Below are 20255 nucleotides of genomic sequence, written 5' to 3'. Positions count from 1 at the left end.
TATCTATCTATCTATCTATCTATCTATCTATCTATCTATCTATCTATCTATCTATCTAGATCTTCTCCTATGCTTGTAAAAGAGATTTCCTCGGTCACTGGATACTTGCAGATGTCTGTACTCTAATGAGATTTTGGGGAGAAAATGAACTGATTGCAGAATCAAAACCTATTCTAATTGCTTGCTTATTAAAAGAACTCTGTTTCCACACAGGACATGGTATTTTTGTTCTAGAACAAAAGCAGAACTCACAGTGATGGTATGGCCTTCTGGGGCTTCCAACAACCAGGAACAATGGGTCAGGCTGTCATAAGAGGCTGGATAGTTGGGGCTTGTGATCACTCCACTCTCACCCAGCTGTATTCCACCACAGTCTGAAATTAGATTTGTAAACTTCTAAATAAGATATAAGAAAACAAACAAACAGATAAACAAAAAACCTCTGCAAAGCCAAAGGAAGTAGGTCTTATAGCCATCATACTTTATGATTTTAAAAAAGCAATCAGTGAAAAAATAGATGAAAGTGGATAAAGGCAAAGTAAAACTGGGTAGAAGATTAGAAATAAACAGAATCTCATATAGTGTGAATTAAAAAGAATCACACAGGGAAGATAGGATCATGTTTAGGACAAAGGAGAAGGAAGATAATCTCTACCACAAATGGAGAATAATTAGATGTGCATATAACTGACACTGTGACTAGGGGCAAAGTAAATAACACTGCCTTTCTTGGAAAAAAAAAAAAACAAAAACAGGCCAGTAAAAATAAATACAAACTTGAAGAATATGATCTATACCATAACTAAAGAATTTGTCATTTGATGAGAAGCACTTATGTCTGTAGTCAGCTATCAAAGGACACTTTAGCATAGCAAGTTGAAGAACAGATATATCTTTAAAGCATAAAGATTGTCTGATTTCCTACATGAATAATACTGCTTCCTGAAACCTGGCTCTCTTCTTTCAATCCAATAAAGAAAAATCAACTGGCAAGACGGTTGATCAGTCTTACTCCCTCTCCAAATCAACCATTTGATTATAACACAAAGAAATGTCAGATAAAACTATAACCAAAACATATATTGATTCTTAGCCAAACTTCATAGAAAAAAGGAGGCTTTCCAAAATCTAAAAAAAATAATTATGTTCTGAGGGGTAATCTCAAACTGAGAATATGTCAGTCTGAAAGGATCTAGAACCAAGATGTGGGCCCCAGAGGTCAGGGTCTGAGGTCTTGATGACCATGCAGGAGAACATATGGCCTTGGATTGGCACAAAAGGAAGGGATGGAGTTGAGACTTTTACATAATGTTGAGAGTCTAAAAGAACTGTCATATTAGTGAAAGGGACTAGAAAAATTCTGATGCTCCAGAGAAATAGCGAAGAGCAGTGCTGTCTGTCTTGGACTCCATTTTCAGAAAAAAACTGAATGTCACAGATACAAATCCAAAACAAAACATGAGCAAATAATACCTAGTAATATGTTCAAAACACACAGCATAACCAAGTAGGGTTTATCCTGGAAATTAAAAGATGGCTTAACAAGAGAAAAGTCTTTCAATATATAATTTATCTTATTAATATATTAAAGGAGTAAAACAATCATCTTAACTGATGGAGAGAAATCATTTGATATAATCTTACATCCATTCAGAATAAAAAAAAATTGTACACTAACAATTGAAGGGACTTTCTTTAATCTGATAAGAAGTATTTATTGAAAACCCTAAGAGAAATCAATATATTTGACAATGAAGGGTCACAGGCATTCACATGAAGGTCATCTCTTCCATTTAACATGACAGTGGCCTAGCCAGTGAAATAAGACAAGAAAAAGAAATGAAGTTTTGAGGCTGAAAGAAAAAAAATATTATCATTTGCAGAAGATAGGATTGTTTATACAGAAAAACCAAAGATAATCTACAGACAAAATACCAAAACTAATAAGAGTATAGCAAAATCTCTGGGCTAGAGGTAGACGTATAAAAATTTAAAAATCCCTGGATATCGGCAACACCAATTAGAAGATGTAATTTAGAACACCTCCTTCACATTAGCAACAAATTTAATAGCTACCTAGAAGTGAATCTCACAAAATACATGTGAGATCTTTATGGAAAAAAATTATCATCTATGATATTTCCAGACTTTGAGCATTTAGTGACAAGTCTTACCTGTAAAAGAATACTCCGCATGGAATCCAACATGTTCTACACGTTCATTGGTGACAAAGTGTATCCATACTTGAGGATAAGGTGTAACCAGTGGCACTGTAGGTTTTGAAGGTCCACAAAGTCTCCACATCAGAGGCCCATCAGCATTACCTGAACAAAATAACACACCAAATGCCATTATTTATATAGCTTTTGAGAAATATATTCAATGAATTCAGTAGGAACAAATAATAAAGAACATTTCAAGGTATTTATTGACGCACATTGAAATTCTGATTTAGTAGGAGATGTTTCACAAAGTTCCTTTTTATCTTTGTCAACTGCAAAAGAAAGAGTTCCTCCAACAGGGTAAAAAAAAAAACAAACAAAAAATCCCCATGCTTTTTTAGTATAGGCACCTCTCTCTATTGTGGGTGCCACTTCGTTCCAATTTTTATTTTCATAATTATTTTAGCATACCTAAACAGAGATAAAATTAATTTAAAAAAACACTTGGATGTGCCTTTTTTTAGGGAGTAAAAAATATAATGCCAACAGTGACAAAATATATCAAGATAAAAGTGATAATTATCTAAAATTTTAATGATTTCTTCACTGAATTTAATTAAAATGAATAGGATTATTCAGTACTTAGGCTAAGAATTATCAGATTTGGAGCTGAGTATTTTTATGAAGATTACTTTTCACAGTAATTTGATCAACCTTTATTGAACACCTACAAGAGCTCACAATTAATCTGCTCTTTATTTATTCTGTCAGACTAACATCATTGATTTTATAAGTCAATAAAATATAGTACTTTAACTCTCTCTGAAATGGTGGAATAGGGAGAAGATTGCATTTAACTGACTGAAATTTGATATACAGCTGCTCAGCTTAATTCAATAAGCCAATGTTTTGGGGTTTTTTTAATTGAAATTCAAGTTAGTTAACAAATAGTGTAGTACTGGTTTCAGGAGTAGAATTTAGAGATTCAGCAGTTGCATATAATACCCAGTGCTCTTTACATCAAGTGCCCTCCTTAATGCCCATCACCCTTTTAGCCCATCCCTCATCCCACCTCCCCTCCAGCAAACTTCAGTTTACTCTCTGTAGTTAACAGTCTCTTATGGTTTGCCTCCCTCTCTGTTTTTATCTTATATTCTTTTTCCTTCCCTTCCCCTATGTTCATCTGTTTTGTTTCTTAAATTCCACATATGAGTGAAATCATGACATTTGTCTTTCTCTGAATGACTTATATCCCTTAGCATAATACACTCTAGTTTCATCCACATTTTGCAAATGGCAAGATTTCATTCTTTTTGGTGGCCAAGTAATATTCCATTGTATATATATCCTACATCTTCTGTATCCATTCATCAGTCGATGGACATTTTAAGCCAGTGGTTTTGAACCAGGTGGCAGTCATAAGGGTTTATCAGAATCACATGGAGAACATTCTCAAACTACAACTTCCATTTCCTTCGTTAAGTCTTCTTTAGATTCATCTACTTAGGAGGGCCCACATGCTTCTCCTGCTGATTCCCTTGATCTGTGACCACAGACTTGATCAAATTCTCCTTGAAAATTCTGTCCACCATGTTCTCAAAGTCAGCATTGATTTCAATAGCTGCCCTAGAACATTGTCACCAATGTTAGTTACATTGGTGTAATATTGCCACTCACTGTGTTAGTTTCTCCTGCTTTCAGCCTCCTTTAAATTAAAGTTTTTCAGCTACATGGAACTCAGTGAACCTTAAACAGCACAGATGACCTACAATGTTGTTACTTCTCTTTTTCAAACCAGGAAAAGAGTGCCAATGTAACAATGGAGGCAATTTGATGGATTGCCCACAGCTCAAGACTCAATTACAAGAAAGAACTAAAATGGATTCATCTTTTATGAAGGGAGATTTTTTTTAAAAAATTCTTAAGAGAACTATGGTTTACCAAGCACACCTCAGTCCATTTCTATCATGAAAACAAAGGCAAACTTGACTCTTTTGGGGATAATTCCCCAAGTAGCTTCCACGTTCTCCTCCATCTGTTACATTGCAAACTTCTTCTGATTTCTAAGTAGAATCCCTGTAAATTCAGGAAATCACTGATACAATTCTGACCACGCTAATTTCCAGTCTGTGATGAAAGAAGTCTTGAGTAGTAAAAGATCACTGAAGGGACCACGTGAACTCATCAAGAGAATACAGATGAGGGGCACCTGGATGGCGCAGTCAGTTAAGTGTCCGACTCTTGGTTTCGGCTCAGGTCATGGTCTCAGGGTCATAGAATCGAGCCCTGTGTCAGGACCCGTGCTCAGCATGGAGTCTGCTTAGGATTCTCTCTCTCTCTCTCTCTCTCTCCCTCTCTCCCTCTGTCCCTCGTGACCATGTGCTCTCTCACTCTCTCTCTCTCTCTCTCTCTCAAATAAATAAATAAATCTTTAAAAAAAGAGAGAGAACACAGATAAGCTGAATCTCTCTTGGTAAGCCTCACCTTAATTGAAACATAGAGTCTACTTGCAAACTCTGATCCATCTCGTTCACCGTTCATAGGGCATGTTACCTCAGCTGGGTACAAACAGAAATATAGCTTTTTCTGACCAAAGTTCTTTAGGACTCTATGTACATATATTATAGCCACATGAGTCCCTTCATTATTGGTGGCCTCCAGGTATAAGAACAATACTGTGGATAAGTAAAATAGAACAAGTTCCTTGATTGAACTCACCTGCTCGGAACTCAAGGACATCAAACTGACAGTCTTGGTGACTTTCCAGGTAAAAATCCTCAAAATGAATGTAAATAGATGAATTTCCCTGATTTGGATTGCTGAGCGTCCATTCACAGTTTAAGTTTCTTGAGTAATTACTGACTCCATTATAGCCAGGAGAAGTAAAGTTTCCTTCAGGGAAATGTGTAAGGGACCCACCACACACTAAGAAAACAAAAGGCAACAGAGAAGTAAGAGTGAAATTCACGCCATAACAGAACATACAAGTAATGCAATAACAACTAAAATAACAACAGCAAGATTTTTATTGCTTTGATTTGTTTTTCTAAGTGAAGTTAAGATTGTGGGTGAAGGGCTGGCTTATGCATGCAGACTACAGAGGAAATTTCTGTGAGTTTGGAAATATGTATAAAAATAAACAGCTTCTTTATTTTCCTGTAGGGTAGATTAGGTGGATTTAGGGGTTTGCACCAGTTTCTCCCAACTTAAGCCTATTGTTCATTAATATTTAATTTAGAGAAATAGCTAACTTCCAGTGGTGGCCTCAGTGGCTTCTCATTAGCAATTCTCCACTTGACCCAAGAATTTAATTGGATCAAACAGATAACACCAGAGTGCCAATGAACTTGCCCCTTTTCATATGGTAATGGATGTTCCTTGTATCAATGAAAAAACTTAAAGGTTTTTTAAATATTCAGTTCCACTCCTTCTAAAATTTAAAACTCTTAGGTAATGGCACCAATTCAGAAAATAAGAGAATATTTAGACCAGAAAGGCCATCTTACTTAACTTTTAAATACTCTGCATCAAATGTGAACCCTCATTCATTTACACTGGAAAAATATGTATATGGATGGATGACTAAGAAACAATAAAATCTGGCTATCTTCAATTAAATGAGTTACTTTTGGGGAGTCAGTTACCTTCTAAGTTGAAGATCTCATTAAGCACAAAATAACTGACCAAAGACTATGGAATGGGCAACCAAAATAATGGCAGCACTGCATGGAATTGAGCTAGAAGCTCTCCCAAAAGCATTTTTAGAAGTTTTTAACTCACAATAGCAGCTTTCTTTCTGAACCCAGAACATTTTTTTTTTCCTGTCTGGGATGGGTTTTCTACCTGGTTATATATGTTTGCTTTATGTAGAAGGTCCCAGGTGTAATTCTGATCTCTGAAGGGAAATAGGTGGCTCCTTGCTGTTGGTCGTAGCTGTGGGACCCCTGCAGTGCCCACGATTATAACATCTTCCATTACCTGCGTCTTCGCTGGATGTGTAGGAAGCACTGAAGCCTCCATATGGCCTGGATCCATCAGTGAAAAACACGACTTTCATTGTATTTCCTGAAGATCGGATCGCGTCGCTTACGTTCACATTACTACACAGTTTCTCTAGCTGGGGTGAGTTACTTCTAATGCCATTGAATATCTGTTGGAAAAACAGTTTAACCTTTAGTCCCACTGTCCATCTGACAGAGGGTTTCCTAGAAGATTGTATTCACAGCCCGGATACACTTCCTTATAAGGAAACTGTGCTAAAATGAATTACTTAACAGTATGTGCTCCTTGCTCGGTGCCACAAGCCACTATATTATCCGAAGCACATTCTGTGGCCTCAGGGTCATTTCACTAAAATGAAAGTATTACAGTAATGCCCTCCTGCCATGTGGTGACAAATGAAAAACTGCAGTACCGTCTGCAACTGGAAACCATGCTCAAAATGTAAATTAGACAGGCCAGCACACTTACATCTTAGTTCACAGAGCTCACCGAAGGACCACTTTTCATAACAATGTATCAGCACCTTTGATATTTGGAATGAAGGCTTAAATATTAGTCTCTGATGACTAGAAGCATATAGTAACTCAAATATTTTAAAATGCCTTGAAAAGTAGCTTTAAAAAACCAATCTCAATATCAATATAATAGTTATTTCCTAAGTACTTATAGATCCAAAGTCTCAATTTTCTTATTAGTTTGAATTTCTAAAAAAATGGGTTAGAGTAGTGCTGGCTCCAAAATATTAAACAATAATTCTAGTTATGCACATAGTTATAATAGTTGCAAAGTATTATTCCACTTTGGTGCAAAACCAAGGGAGTTTCAGCATGCCTGGTTGTCACAGTTCAGGAAAGATCCAGAAGTAACTAAACAATAATTGACTGATTGAGTAATTCCTCTTTTTAAAAAAGGATTTGAATCACTCACGATTAGAAATAATGATTCCGAGTCTAACACTAAGAGATACGAAGGAGAAGAATGCACTCCATAACAAAGATGTGAGCTTTTTAATTTACTATAATTGATCATTAAATTGAGCTCTGCGAGGGCTTCTGGTTTCAAGTGTCTTCTGACTCACAGGACCAGACACAGTGTTTCCTATCACTTACTGAGCACCAACAAAATGACAGGCTTTGCTAATAGCCTACTTGTATTACTTTATTCAATTAGCACAATACCCTCTTAGACACATAATATTATCCGTGTTTTCCAGATTAAGACACTAGAATTCAGAAAGGTTATACAATTTGCTTCAGTTCAAAGAACTAGTGATAATAAAATTAAATTTAAAATCTGATTCCAGGGGCGCCTGGGTGGCTCAGTCGTTAAGTGTCTACCTTTGGCTCAGGTCATGATCCCGGGGGGATTGAGCCCCACACTCAGCTCCCTGCTCAGCGGGAAGCCTGCTTCTCCCTCTCCCACTCCCCCGCTTGTGTTTCTGCTCTCACTCTCTCTCTGTCAAATAAATAAATAAAATATTTTTTAAAAAATCTGATTCCAAGCCATGAAGTAATGTATAAGGAAATAGAAGATGACAAAATTTAAATAATACTGAAAACAGGAATGGGCAACATATTGCCAGAATCAAAAGGGATTATCAGCAACTGCAGGCTAATGGAACATGTCAGAAACCCTGATCAATGGCGGTTATCCTTGCACCAGTGTCTGCCCTGAGCTTAGAATCACAATGACTAACAATTGTTCAGACAGCCGTTTATCACATGAACTCCTGCTTTTTGAGGCAACCAAAGTGCTATTTCCACTTTCCTCCTCCACTCATGTCTGTACTCAGAAACTACAACTCCCAGAAAACAATGGGATAGGAAGTAGGCATTTGAGATTCAGGACAAGCTCTGAAATTTGCTACATGCAGGAATAAAATCAGGCATATATCCCACTGTAGTGCATGCTGGAGGGTGTACCTTTGCCTCTTCTCCTTCTGGACAGAGTCAGATAAGTAGCTAGGTTTGCAGGAATTGTATGCTCAGGCAGCTGGAGAAGGTATTAATCTAGAGGCAGTGCACTTAAAGCTGCCTTCACTCAACCTATAGATCTCAGGAAGTTTCCCTTCTCTCTCCCTCCCTTCCTCTTTTCTTTTCTCTTTTCTTTTCTTTTCCCTTCTCTTCTTTTCTTTCTTTTTTATCTCTCTCTCTTCATGTCTCTCTATTTCTTTCTGCCTCTCTTTCTCTTTTTCCTTCTTTCTTTCTCTCTTTCTCCACCCCCCCACTCTGCTTTTTTGTGAGAAGTTCTCAGAGGGATGAAGTACGGACAAAGGGAAGCCACATCCCCATATTTACAGCAGAGTGAAGAAGAAACAAAACGTTGAACCTATAAAAATATATTTCAAAGAAGAAGAATGTGGACATGATATTAAAGATTCATAAAAGAAATTTATTGTTAGAGCTTTAGCCTCCCCAGGAGAAAAGGCCTGTAGATAGGACATTTGTAGTTTCTCCTAATTAAATGGTCAAGTATCCCCAACCCAGTGAAGACCATAAGTTGACAATCCCATGCACACAGAGCTTCCAAGCAGCATTTTAGTACTTCATTCTTAAATATGAATAAACAGCCAAGGGTCATTAGACATTTCCTTAAATGTCTAATGTAAAAGGCAGAGACCAATCAATATACATAGATAGGAAACAGGAAACTGAAGGAAATGGATCTCAAAAGAAGCAACATAAAACTTCAAAATTATGATTAATATATTTATATACATATGTGAATATATCAAATACATATTTTAATATATATAGTATATAAGAACAATGGTAAAATAAGGATAATTCCAGGTATACATCTTCTCATAAACCTTATCATCCATGCCCACTTCCTTATGGAAATACAAGAACAAATGCCTTACCAGAAAAGGAAATGAACCAAGACAGGATAATGCACCTGTCATGGAGTCAGGTGTCCAGCCCAGGAGAGGAATGAAGGAGCGTGCAAAGTTGACGGGGAAGGGAATGCCCCACATGACAGTGGGCATCACACTTGCAGCTGATGGAAAAGGGCTCAAGGAAGGGTACTACTAAGGAAAATGAAGGAACTGGTAGATGTACTTTACAAGGTGGGGACGTACCCCTGGAGTGAAAGCGTGTGGAAGAATTAATGATACGTGCATAAAAAAACTCAATGTAGAAAAGGACATGATTATTGTTATTAATCAGAAAAACAAAAGCAAATGCTACCATAGCACACTACGTGGTGAGGTGGGGAATGATAGCTGTATAATCATGGTAATGTAAACAATGAAGAGCAATTTAAACAAAATCTGTGACGTATGTATTTTGGGAGGAAGTTGGGGGATTCTGAGCTGTGCGTAGCCCTGTGGTGCGTATGTGGTGGGGGTGGCTTGTGAAGAGAGCTAAACCCTCATCTCTCATAGTTGCACGTGGGTAGATGATGCCTAAGTCCAAAAAATAAAGAAGTAGCAGAATAGGAATATTATTTTGAAATAATGACAGACACACCACAAGAAGTAGCTAAGAGTTGAAAGTAAATGCCTTTGGCGTCTATGATTCAGAGATGGGAAAATGACAAGTAAGACGTGATTTAAAATGTGTGGTTGTCGCTGTAAATTTTATTTTATTATTTGAGTTCTGAAACTATGACTGTTCATATTATCTTTCCTATAGGGCATGTGAAAATTCTACCGGTAAGATTCCTCATAATCATTATATTCAATACGATTTCAATTATGGAAAGAATTTCAAAGGGAAATAATCGGTTGTATACATCAAAATTTTAGCAATGGGTAAGTAGAATTTCAAATATTTTTTATATTTTTTATTTTGTGAACTCTTCAAAATCTGTTCGATAGGCATCCATTATGTTTATAATCAGAAAAATAGATAAAAATTAGTGTGCAAATGAATTTATGCCACATTATTGCAATTGCATAATATATTCATTGCCAAGGAAAGATAAGAAAATGTATCAAACTATGGTATACTGGGAGTGGTTAATTTTTTTCTACTTCATCTTTGTCTCTATATATTCAGTGGAGGGGGCCTGGGTGGCTCAGTCTGTTACACATCCAACTCTTGCTTTCGGCTCAGGTCATGATCTCAGATACCATACATCTATAGATATATCTTATATACGTATATCTGTATCTATATATATAATACCTTCAGGTATTAGAACTTGGGGGCAAATTGCGAAGTTTGAATATGGTCATTTTAGGGCAATACAAAGTATTACACTAACATACAAAGATGTTTTGTTTTTTGAAATTCACTACCCAACAGGAGACAATTAAATTGAAAACAAAAGGGTCTTTTTTTTAAGATTTTATTTATTTATTTGCCACAGAGAGAGAGAGCACAAGCAGGGGGAGAGGCAGAGGCAGAGGGAGAAGCAGGCTCCCCGCCGAGCAGGGAGCCCGATGTGGGGCTCCATCCCAGGACCCTGGGATCATGACCTGAGCCGAAGGCAGACATTTAACCGACTGAGCCACCCAGGTGCCCCAAAAGTGTCTTGTTTTTAAAACAGGATAATGAGGGACACCTGGGTGGCTCATTCATTAAGCGTCTGCCTTCAGCTCAGGTCGTGGTCCCAGAGTTCTGGGATGGAGCCCCACATCTGCTTCTCCCTCTCCCTCTGCCCCAGCCCCTGCTCGTGCTCTCTCTTCCTCACTCTCTCTCAGATAGATAAATAAAAATCTTTAAAAAAAAAAAAAAAGGATAATGATAGTACTTCTGCTATTCACTCATTCAATTATTAGTGTTTCTACTGGGGATTCAGCAGTGAATGAAACGCAGAGCATGTCCTAATGGAGCTTACATTCTGGTGGTGGGAGCAGACAAGACACAGACAAACAAATAAATACATGGGATGTCAGTTGGTGTGAAGGGCCGTGAAAGCAATAATGCAGGGAACAGGATGGGTCAGGGTGGAATCTATTTAACGTAGCGTCTCAGGTACCAGGTCATTTGAAGAGCTGGGTATAAAGAGAGAGAGTGGACCAGGCGACCACTGAGGAGGTGCAGTCCAGAGGCCACAGGACAGGTGAAGTGGGTTTTTGAACATCTTAGCAGATTCAAGGACCCAAAAGGAAGTCAGTGAGACTGGATCCTAGTGAGCAAAAGAGCAGGGGAGTTTGAAACCAGATGCAGATACTGTAGGGCCAGTTGGGCCACTGTAAAGATTTGGGATTTCCCTCTGAGTGAGATGATGAGGCCAAGAGAGGATTTTCAAGGAGAGCAGCATGATGTGATTTACATTTAAACCCATCACGCTGGCCGCTGCACCCAGCAGGGGCACCAGGGTGGGGGTAGGGAGACCAGCCAGAAGTCGTTAAATTAAGTCTGAGCCAGCGGTGGTGGCGGTAGCAGTGGATCTGGTGAGAAGTAGTTAGATTCGGGATCTCTTTAAAGATCCAGCCAGTGGGACTTGATTATGGATGCAACATAAGGTGGGAGGGAATGAACTCCAAAACAGACATTGAGGTTTTTGACCCGAGCATCCGGAAGTTTGGAATTGTTATTGACTGAGGTGACAAGGACGGAAGGAAGGCTGAGTTGGGTAGAGAAATACATTGATATTAATGTATAATTAATCCAGTATATATACATATATAGCTGTCATTTCAGTTACAATCTTCTTTCCCACTCACGGCTCTCCTTTGCTTTCCTTTGCTAAGGGAAGCTAAGAATGCTAACGGCATCTCCCAAAGCACTTGACCTTGGCAACACTGAGGGCAGGCATCCCATGCTTTTCCAAAGGAGTCGCTCAGCACCTCTGGCAGAGAACAGTAACTATGCAGGACCACTCAACTGCTTAAAACTTTTGGTGGTGACTGTTCTGTGACTTTGGTCCTATTCAACTATGTGCTACCCACGGGTTTCACTTTCCTCCGTTTACCCACTTTTGCCATGGGTAATGATCATTTGCTCTCAAAATTTATCCAACCTATGACCCTGATGTACGTTGCGACAACAAATAGGCTCTTAAAACAGGTTTTACAAATAACATGGCAGTTCACTGGGCTTTTGTTCTATCGAAAATACTTCAGATTTGTTTGAGGCATGGATGGAAATATTCCTGACCTAGTTTTCTGACTATGATTTATAGGTCAATAAACTCCTTCAACAATGGAATGTAATATCCCTGACTGCACAGGACACTTACCGTCACACGCTCGCTGCTGCAGGATGGACGAGCTTCCAGACTCAGGTTGTTAAAAGTCAGGGTGATCCGCCTTCCTTCTCGCACTGTGATCCTCCACTCACAGACCCGGCCATGAGGATTCGGGTTCGGGTAGTTGGGAGAGGTAAATGTTCCCGTAGGGCCCTGTAGATCCCCACCACACTCTGAAGGGGAAGAAACCCAAGAAAACTGCCAATCCAATCAAAATGATCCCTTCCACAAGAAGTGTTCTCTAAAGTATTTTCTTTACTATCACATTGGACAAAATTATTGCTCTTACTTATTGCTAGGTGTATATGAGGACTTATAGAGAATGTTTGTTTGCACTTCCTGTCTCTAATATTTAATATTTAATCCATGTTTCCATGGATGACAGTTCGCTGGCAGCACTGTATCATCATGGCCCAGAAATATGGGGTACCAATGGATGGAGTAATCTCAAGAGTCAGACGATGCAGGAGATGAGAGTAATTACCCAGTTTATTCAGATAAGATCTGTATTTCACCAATGTCAGGGTATTTGGAATGCCGATTCTGACAGCTGTGGGGCTAATGCACTAGTGTGCTTAAGATGAGGAATGTGTACAGCTCTCGTCCCATAACATCATCCAAAGCACTTTCTTCGGTGGCCTGTATCACAGCTGTGGTGTGACTATTTGATTAATGTCTGCCTCTCCACTAAAGTGTGAGGTCCAAGAAGACAGCGGTCATTTTGGTTCAACAACTATTGTACCACCAGTGCCTTGCAGAGTGTCTAGCCAATGTAGGTGCTCAATAATATATAAATAGTTAACATATCAGTGAACTTACCTTCCATGCTGGATTCAAATTGGAGTCTGAATCCTGAGGCAGTAAGAGAGCCATCTGTGACAAACCTCACCAAAGCGACATTGCTAGAAGTGTCTATGCTGTCCGGAATGGTGTTTCCACAGTATCTGCCCAATAAACTTCCTGTGAGAGGCAAATAATTAAGTATGTCTATGTCCACGTGACTGATTTCATTTCACCTCTACTTGAGGTATTCTACAAGTACAAAGAAAATAATAAAAGACAAGACCCTGCCCACGAAGAAATGTTAACCTCTATTAAGAGAAGGAGGACAAACATGAACAAAATCAACATACTCATATAGATGAAGATGTGTAACAAAAGCTGCAACCAATTAGGGCAAAGACATCTCAGCACAATGAGGGACCTCATTTGGTTAAAGACATGGTTCCAGGCAACAGAGTGATGAGTGTCCAACTCACGTGATTTCTAGATACATTACCCTCTCTCTCCTTACTTGACAGGATGCTCCTCAAATAATTAACTGCATATGGCACTGGAAGGTCTCAACGGGAAGAGGATGCCTTCTCCATACAGTGCTCTCTCAGCATGATCTATAAGGACAAGCTATATAATGACACCTGGGGCTTTGGACACCCACTGTTTGTGAGTCGGACTCCAGGGAGAGAAAAGTTGACACTGCTCAGAGCTGACTGCACTTCTAGGCAAAGAACAGATGTCGTTTTACCTTTCTTGAAGTGAGGACACTTCAGAGGCTGAATGAGGAAAATAAACATCCCCAAAAGACAGCAGACATATTGCACTGACCAGAGGTATGGTTTTCCCAGATCTCCACAAAGTCTTTTTCACAGCCAGAGGAATTCTGAAGGTTAAAGTCTTCAAAATGGATGGTAAGATAGTGTCCTGAGGGACCCTCGAGATGCCACTCACAGAATAAATTGTCTCTATACGGAAGTGTTGGATATCCGCTGCTTTCAATGACACCACTTTGCCCTGTCACTCTTCCCCCACAGTGAGCTGCAGAAAAGAGCAATATTCTGTTACAAGATTTTTCTTTCCTTTTTTTTTTAAATTTAATTAGCACATTCAGAAACTTTTAGGTGCCAATTAACATTTTAAAAATTCTGAAAATGTTTATTTAGTAGTGTTCCCCTTATTATTTGAAATCTACTATTGATGTAAAGAGAAATGATACCACAAGTCCAGTTCAATAATGGGAAATGGAAACTGAATGGCATATTTTGTAACATCACATTAATCCTCCTGGGACACCATGTAAGAGCTATTAGTTGCAAGGAAGTTTCCTTTCAAGAACCAATTGATAGATTGGTAGGGCCTGCCTACTACCCTGTGTCTGTGATTCTGAAGATGGAAGGCGGGCTTAGCTGGAAGGGGTGCAGTGGTGATTAGTGATGCCTGGCCTTCCTGGTTTAACTATCAAATGAACGTTTCACTGCAATAACTGGTATCTCGGGGCCTGGCAAACTACCACTCAATTCTTCCTTATCAGCTGGATGTGATAGATTGAATTATATACAGTTTGCCTTGGGCTATAAAACAACCTATGGTGTAGGTTTAATGTTGTTACCAGTAGGCTTTCCAACTTTTGACTGTATTAAATATGTTTGGTTAGTGTTCAGACCCACCAGATACTGAATTCTATGTAATTGTGACCATAAAACAATAAATCTTCAGGATGCATGTGTATTGCTCATTTTTTAAAGTAAGGAAATCAAAACACTGAGGAGACACACTTGTTTCTGTCTAGTGACTGATTTGGCACTAGAGACGTAAGGGAAAAACATTATCCACTAACGATGAGTTCAAAGTTACCGTTCTGTGTATAGCTATTTGATTATGTTTGAATAGTAAGCCATTTTACTAGTTAAGGTGATACTATACAGATTTCATAATAAGAGAAAGAAACAAAAATTTGATTTACCTGAATATGTTTTCACAAACAAGTTAGGAAAAAATACAAAACATTCAAGTTTACTAAAAAGAGTGGTTTAAAATGGAAAGCAAAATAAAATGTTAAATTGATAAATGACTTTGGTTTTAAACATTTACATTCCTTACTTATTTCTATCACTAAAACAATCATTACAATTAGGCAGATAGAAAGACTTCTCTAAAAATGGCATGATTTTTTAAAGTTTTATTATAGTCTGTCATAACTTTCTTATTAAATAAAAAAAAAAATGTTGTTACCTATTGCATACTTGATCTTGAACCCCACCTGAGTGGGGCTGTTGTCAGATCGGAATCTCAAATACATCACGTCTCCTGAGGACAACTGGCTCCTGGGCAAAGATCTCCCACAAACCTTGGAAAGTACTGGTGCATTTGAATCAGCTCCATCTCTCAACTCAAGGTAATTGGATGTGCAGCTAAAGAGGAAAGAAAATTCCATTTAATATAAAAAAAAGTCTGTCACTTTGACGTATTTTCAAAATAAAGACTTCACCAACTTTCTCCGAGAGCAATATTAAATCATCATTTTTGTAGCAGAAGACACTACGACCATCGTTTTAAGTGGTGTGTCGCTTGAGAATGCTACATAATATTTTTCTCATCATAATATGTCCTTTCATTAGTGGCTCTAAAACGCAGGTGTTATATGTACCACATCAAAGAATGCTGGGGCGCCTGGGTGGCTCAGTCGTTAGGCGTCTGCCTTCGGCTCAGGTCACGATCCCGGGGTCCTGGGATCGAGCCCCGCGTCGGGCTCCCTGCTCAGCAGGGGTCTGCTTCTCCCTCTGCCCTCTTCCCTCTCGTGCTCTCTGTCTCTCATTCTCTCTCTCTCAAATAAATAAAATCTTTAAAAAAAAAAAAAGAATTAAAAAATTAAAAAAAAATAAAATAAAAGCAGTTAAAAAAAAAAAGAAGGCACGTTCTGCATGGAGCACTGGGTGTTATGCACAAACAATGAATCATGGAACACTACATCAAAACCCGATGATGCGGGCACCTGGGTGGCTCAGTCGGTTAAGCGTCTGCCTTCGACTCAGGTCATGATCCCAGAGTCCTGGGATCGAGCCCCGCATCGGGCTCCCTGCTCGGCGGGAAGCCTGCTTCTCCCTCTCCCACTCCCCCTGCTTGTGTTCCCTCTCTCGCTGTGTCTCTCTCTGTCAAATAAATAAATAAAAATCTTAAAAAAAAAAAAAAAAGAATGTTTACTTGTCTTCCCTCCACATTCGTTTGACAAATACACAAGTCATTCTCAAATTAGTGCCTAGGAATTTCAAAACAAGAAGTACTTTGTTTCATGTGATGATAGGGCACATCTCTTGCAACAAAGACAAATTCTCTCTTGACAGCCCTGCCACCCAGGCTAGTGGAGAGTCTCAGCTGGAATGTTCTGTGTCCATAAAAGTGAGCGAGTATTTACCCAGTATTTCTTAAGAAAGTCAATCAGCCATTTAATGCTCACTGAGTGGGACCGTGGCATTATATCAGGTGCCCGTAAATAGTAAGCAAAAGCTCTTGTACTAAGTTTTGTACTGTACACATATTCTTGCAAATGTATACATACTTTTGTTAAATGAAGAGAAAAATTCAGGGGTTTCTTTTCAGTCAGTATGGTTATTCTCTTTGTATTCAACGCAGTTAAGGCTTACTCCCTGGTTTGTAATCCCGTAAGAATTCTCATTAAAGAGAGGTTGGGAAATTGTACGGTACTTGCCTTAGTCCTTTCTCTGACATTGGTGACCCCTAGTGTCACGTAACATGAATTTCCATTTGTTAAACAGACACTTTATTATTTATGACATTGAGTATGAGGCTGGGAAAATAAATATTCATCTACCAGAGACACTATATTTTTCCTGTGGGAGGAAGAACGGATAACATAAATCTCAAACAGCTATCCTCAGTGTCTCTCGGAGGATGTGCGTGGTGTCAGGAGGGACAATGTCCGTGTACATAACCTGCTCAGCTAATTTGAGAGTGGCCGGCAGGCAATGTTTTCAGGCTCAAGGTGTAATGCGTGTCCCTTCCCCATTTTTTAGATTTCCTATCCTGAGAAAAGAAATTATTCTCAAACATGACAGCTAGAGAATACTAAGTCTGAGTAGGAGAAAAAGGAAATGGAAGTGACCTACTTGGGTGTTTCTCCAATATTGAACTGATCTTCAAACTGCAGCCTTATGAGCTTTCCAGGAGGAGCAGCTAGGAGCCAAGTGCAATCAGCGTTCTGGGGGTAATTGTCAGGGTGGCCGGGGGAGGTCACATACCCCGCAGAATCCACATCGTGGATGTAGATATTGCCCCCACAGGCTGGTGAGAAACACAGTGAAATCAATCGACAGTCTGGGAAAGAGGATGCAATGCCACTATCTTTTTTTTTTTTTTGCACTGTCTTATGTCTTTTTTTTTTTTTAAATTGAAATATAGTCGACACTCAATGCCACACTAGTTTCAGGCATACAACATAGTGATTTGACAAGTCTACATGATTTCATGTATATATGGAATCTAAAAAACACAAACACACACACAAAAAGCAGAAACAGACCCATAAATACAGAGGACACACTAAGGGTTGCCAAAGGGGAGGGGAGTGGGGGGACGGGCCAGATGGGTGAAGGGAAGTGGGAGGTCCAGGCTTCCAGTTAGGAAGGAATGAGTCATGGGGATAAAAGGTACAGCATGGGAATACAGCCAAGTGTATTGTAAGAGCCTTGTATGGAGCAGATGGTGATTACACCTGTGGTGAGCACAGCATCACGTCTAGACTTCCCACTGGCATTTTTTAAAGTCTCTTTATCTGTATTTCCAACCTCAATTTCCTTTCATCTGGATTTACCCTCATTCTCTTTTTAAGCAAATAGATTCTGAATTTGCTATCAGGGGAGCTACCAAGTGTGTCACTTTCTAATTTGCCCAACTGTAAATTCTCTTAGAAAATTTCTCTCTTCCTTAAAGCCAACAAAATGCTTCTGGTGCACAGTGCATGCAGCAGAACATCATGGAAGCATTAGTATACATCTGCCACAGAGATAAGCACATGAATGCAGTAGCACTTATAACTTCCCACTGACTGGGCAGTTCAATAGAAAGATGCGGAGCTGGGATCTTGAGGTTTAAAAGACTAAGCAGATATATATTTGCATAACTCTGTGGGCATTCGCTCATTATGTTTCTTCAGGATTGAGATGCATTTGAAGAGTAAGAGATAACCGGGATGAGAGAATTTATTAGCCAGTTTCTGGGAGAAGATAAATGGGTTTTTTACACTTCTTTTCTAAAAAACCAAAGTATGTGAAAATACAATCCAAGCCAGAGTAAACCGGGTGCTTACAACACCAATGAAATGAACCTATAAGTTAGCCTCACAGATACATGGATCTTGACATTTATTTCTGCTGTCATTCAGTCACTTATGGTCCTGAATTTTGCCATTACCCAGAATGTTTCTTGTCTCTGAACCCCTAAACTGCAGACTCTTCTGACTGCCTTTAACTCCCTTGCTCTTGGCCCTTCCTTTAGACTCACCTTGCAAAAAAACCCAGTATCAAGATTGTATGCTATTCAAACCATTTGCGGAAATCAAGGCCTCCAAACATGTGCCTCCACCCTCAACACTGCAAGCAACCCTACTTTCTCACAGAAATATAACAGCTCTGTGAGACTTGACTCTCTGCCCTCAACCCTTATTCCCCCCACTCTTTCTGGAGCCTCACCACACCACTGAAGGAGTTCTCCTTCAGAGTACGATGGAAGAAATCAGATGAGGACACTCCCGCAATTGGTTACCGCCCTTAAGAAACGTATCCGCATCTTTGCCTCCTTTGTCTTCCCCTGCACACCGTCTTCCTGTACATCGGGTCGGCCTCCCACTCCACTGTCTCCTCAGAGACCGTGCTCTATGGAGGCCCTTCCCTTACCCTGTGTGCTCTCTCTCTCTCCCCCTCTCTCTCAATCCTGGCCCCCTCCCCTCCCCCACTCTCACCTGCTCCTCACATCCTCCCACTCATCACATGCTCAAGTCAGATACACTCACCTTCTCTGCTCTCACCGCCCTCTTTCCTCCTTCCCCCTTCACTTTTCAACCCCATCAAAGCACTCTGGTTGCCTCACCCAAGCATCTATTTCATCTTTATTTTATGTCCACAGCATTTAACCTAGTTGATCACATCTCTCTCTCCTTTCAATTTTTGTCCCCCAGCTGTTTGGACACTGAGCTCCTCCTCCTTTTATCTCACACCATTCCTCTTTTGGTCCCTGGGCGCCTCTTTCCAGGTGTTTTCCAGACACTGGAAGTTTGTAACTCTTCATCCCCACCACCTATTTCACCCATCCCCCTCCCACCCCTTCCCCTTTGGCAACCACCAGTTGGTTCTCTATATTTAAGAGTCTGTTTGTTTGTTTGTTTTTTAGATTCCACATATAAGTGAAATCAAATGGTATTTGTCTTTCTATGACTGGCTTATTTCACTTAGCAGAATAATCTCTAGGTCCATCCATGTTGTCCCAAATGGCAAGAGTTCACTCTGTTTTCAAGGCTGAATTGTGTATATATATACCACATCTTCTTTATCCACTCATCTGTGAATGGACAATAGGTTTTGAAATCAAAAGAACTTTAAGTCTAATAGTAAAGGCAGAAAGATGGGGAGCAGGTAATGGCCATACCATTCTTATACAAAAAGAGGGTCCACAAAGGAATAAAAGAATCGTAGCGTTTATAAATAAACCCTTAGTGTACCTGAATTATCACCAAATATTGACTTTAAAAATGTAATTTAAGACTGTAACTCAAGATTCTATCATGAGAAAGTAGAGTTCTGTGGGACCAGCTGATGTCTACTCACTAGACATAAGGCACTGTTACTCTACGAAGCCTCAGTGCCCAGTGACATTCTGCCCACGTAGGATTCAGCAGCCCAGCTCAGCAGATCTCGAGATAGAGACGGGTAACAAACTCTCAACCTATAAAGTAATGGTGCTGGTATTCACAGAGCTGTCTTTAAAGGCTCCTTCCAAGTGCCAGAGCTGTATGTAGTGGTAAGTAACAGAAGTACATTCCCAGTAATCATGGAACCTACCCAAGCTATTAGATGATTTTCTGTGTCATTTGGTAGACCCTTATTTCTTCTCCTCTTCCAGAATAAACAAATTATGCTGACATTTTAAAATCTCATATTT

At 39.4% G+C, this 20255-nt stretch overlaps 1 protein-coding gene across 1 annotated transcript in view; it reads right to left on the bottom strand.

Moving 5' to 3' along the window:
* CUBN (cubilin) overlaps nt 1–20255 on the bottom strand; it is a 264425-nt gene that overhangs the window by 66013 nt on the left and 178157 nt on the right. The window contains exons 44-52 of the mRNA XM_035021543.1: nt 17210–17384; nt 15318–15496; nt 13914–14123; nt 13128–13268; nt 12300–12481; nt 6141–6312; nt 4881–5087; nt 2175–2324; nt 253–374 (exon numbers count right to left, since the gene is read on the bottom strand). Coding sequence (XP_034877434.1) covers nt 253–374; nt 2175–2324; nt 4881–5087; nt 6141–6312; nt 12300–12481; nt 13128–13268; nt 13914–14123; nt 15318–15496; nt 17210–17384 — 1538 coding nt within the window. The remainder of the gene's footprint in view (nt 1–252; nt 375–2174; nt 2325–4880; nt 5088–6140; nt 6313–12299; nt 12482–13127; nt 13269–13913; nt 14124–15317; nt 15497–17209; nt 17385–20255) is intronic.

Source organism: Mirounga leonina, unplaced genomic scaffold, assembly GCF_011800145.1.
Source record: "Mirounga leonina isolate KUSES-001 unplaced genomic scaffold, KU_Mleo_1.0 Mir_175, whole genome shotgun sequence".
Taxonomy (NCBI): domain Eukaryota; kingdom Metazoa; phylum Chordata; class Mammalia; order Carnivora; family Phocidae; genus Mirounga; species Mirounga leonina.
The sequence above is the reverse complement of the archived record's forward strand: the minus strand, read 5'-3'. Positions and strand labels throughout refer to the sequence as shown.